The sequence below is a fragment of the Grampus griseus genome (genome assembly GCF_964374135.1).
Source record: "Grampus griseus genome assembly, chromosome: 3".
Lineage (NCBI taxonomy): Eukaryota > Metazoa > Chordata > Mammalia > Artiodactyla > Delphinidae > Grampus > Grampus griseus.
This window is the reverse complement of record NC_139019.1, coordinates 98,570,055-98,572,667: the sequence shown is the minus strand read 5'-3', so window position 1 is coordinate 98,572,667 and position 2,613 is coordinate 98,570,055. Positions and strand designations below refer to the sequence as shown.

The 2,613-nt window shown below is 38.3% G+C and overlaps 1 protein-coding gene across 1 annotated transcript; it reads right to left on the bottom strand.

Moving 5' to 3' along the window:
• Positions 1-296: 296 nt before the first annotated feature.
• LOC309821343 (ADP-ribosylation factor-like protein 1) lies at positions 297-938 on the bottom strand (the record flags this gene model as incomplete). Its single annotated transcript, XM_082652555.1, has 1 exon — positions 297-938. One exon carries the CDS (start codon positions 936-938, stop codon positions 486-488), a length of 453 nt encoding a protein of 150 aa, XP_082508681.1. The 3' UTR covers positions 297-485.
• Between the last annotated feature and the right edge of the window lie 1,675 nt (positions 939-2,613).

Sequence of the window (2,613 nt, the reverse complement as noted above, 5' to 3'; positions counted from 1 at the left end):
GTTTGTCCCTTTTCAAATGAGATCTAAAAGGTGAGATAGCCTTGACCAGGTGTATGCAATAAGAATAATATGTGAGAAGAAAAGAACTTATTTTAAAGCCATTTTATCTAATTTCCCATTTTACAAATGATCTATAAAATTGTCATCAGTGTTTGCTTTGAGGGTATAGAGCTATGTGGCTGGGCAATGGAGGGAGGAAGGAGGCTTTACTATGTACATTCTTTTTTTCCAACCAAATACTTATTTTTAATATTTATTACAAATGTTGCAGTCAGTTTGGTATATGCTGACAATCATACAGTTTTAACATTTAGTAGTGTGAAGCACACTTTAACTATTTCCAAAGGGGTATGTGATGTGGTCTTCGTTTCAGAGGAGCAGAAGTGACTGAATTACTGTCTGCTCTTTAATGTTTCAACTAACCATTCCATTGCCTCATCAAGGCCAATGTCTTTTGTTGCTGAAGTTTTGAATATTTGCCATTTTCAGTCCTTCAAGGCAGGTAACCCAAGTGAATTTGCCATCGCTGAGGGAGTCATGGCCTGTTCCATGTCCTGCTTATTTGCAAACACCACTAAAATGGCTTTTCTCAGCTCTTCTTCCTCCAACATGGCAACTAAGTCTGATTTGGAAATGCCAATTTGCTGTCGATCACAACTGTCTACTGCATAAATGACTGCATCTGTGTTTGAATAACAACATCTCCAGTATGGCCTGATACTTGTCTGTCCTCCTAAATCCCAGACTTGGAATTTTAGGTTCTTGTATGTTACCGTCTCAACATTAAATCCAACGGTAGGAATCGTAGTAACGACTTCTCCAACCTGTAATCTGTACAAAATTGTAGTTATTCCTGCTCCATCTAATCCCAAAATTAAAATCTTCATTTCCTGGGTTCCAAGCAGACTGGAAAAAATGCTTGAGAAAAAGCCACCCATGATGAACTGCCTGTCCTCCCTCATCGACCATCAGAGGCTGGCCCCGGCCTCAGAAGCGAAGCCTAATCGAGCCTCGAAGTCGCCACCTCCCCTCACCTAGGCCTGCGCTCTGGCTCCGGCTCGGGCTCTGGTTCCCAGGGGGTTTCCTTGGAAGCTTGGCCAGCCAGCAGCTTCCACGTCAGACCTCCTGGCCGGGCGGAAGCAAGGGGCCACCGCCTGTACATTCTTCTATAACCTTTGAATAATGCTAACTACATGTATTTTATATCCAAAAAGGTCATTTAAAATTACCTATAAATATCTGAAAGTTTCTAAGACAGAACTGGTGAATAATTTTTCTAATTTAAATAAATATCCAAAGAGACGTGCATGATAGTTCACTGAGGTTTTATGCATTCTCTGGATAGTAGAGTGTTCCCAATTAGAATGAAGGTTACCCAAAATATTTCAAATATTTATGTAAAAATGTGTGCCTTAGAAAACATATAACGCCAGGTGCTTAAATAATAATAGAACATAGGTATATTGGCTGTCTGTGTAATCCTTAATTCAAAATCTCCTGCAGCCACCCAAGAAAGAGCCACAAGGTGTGCACCTGCAAACGTAAGTGCTGAAATCTGTCCCTGTCATCTTGCCCCTTTATTTAGCTTGAAAAGATTAACTTATATTAAACGTATTGTGACTTGTTTTAGTACTTCATTTTTCCTATTTTTTTTGTTCAATTTGATTTAAAATATATATTATATAGTATTTGCCAGGTACTGTGCCTGGCTCTGAGGATGATATAACAAATAAAATACCTATCTTGCCCTAAGGAAATTTTTATCTGAGAGATGCAGACAAGTGAATGAGTGCTTATGATACCACATGATACATCCCAAGAGAGAGGTTGGCATAGTGTGTTACGGGAACCCAATAGAAAGGCACCTAGCTAGCCTTGGGAAATTAAGGCATGCTCACTGGAGGATGTAACAGCTAATTAGAAGAGGAGTCAAAACTCTTTTATGGTGGAAATACACAAATCTATACGTTAACACTTTTTTGGATAACAAGATTGAAACCAAACAGTGGTAATTCTCCAAATAAGCCAAAACAATATAGTAATTTATTTATGAGATCCAGTTTATAATTATTATAAAAGACTATACCTTATATAAACTGCTGTACCCCCATCAATGCCACTTAAGTGATTGCTGATAAAAATTTTTCATAAGATGCTAGTCTCAAATAGTGTTTTCTGAGAGTAAGGCATAGGGTATGTTTTACCCTAAGGTCTCCTTATTCTCACAAAAGAATTATAATTAGAGCCATAATTAGTAAACTTGCTCATTATTCTTAATTAAATTAGACATTATCCAGACATCAAAAATTATAATATACTCCAATTATGTGCCAGAGTAAGTTCTTCATATAATTGGCCTTATGCTTAACATACAATTAAATGTGTCAAATAAAGCAAACAAACAAAACCTCTCTGGAGCTCCTGATTACAGAGTTCCATGCCTGCCCAAGCTGCTCACTAGCTCCCTTTTCACTGAACTTTACTTTGACTCTAAGTAGCTTTCTCTGCCCTGCTGTATAAGAGCAAGTCAGTGAAAGGTTGGAGAGGTTCTAATAAACATCTGAGCTATCTAATCATGGCCACACTCCCCCTCATGTGCAGCGAGGCTTTCTA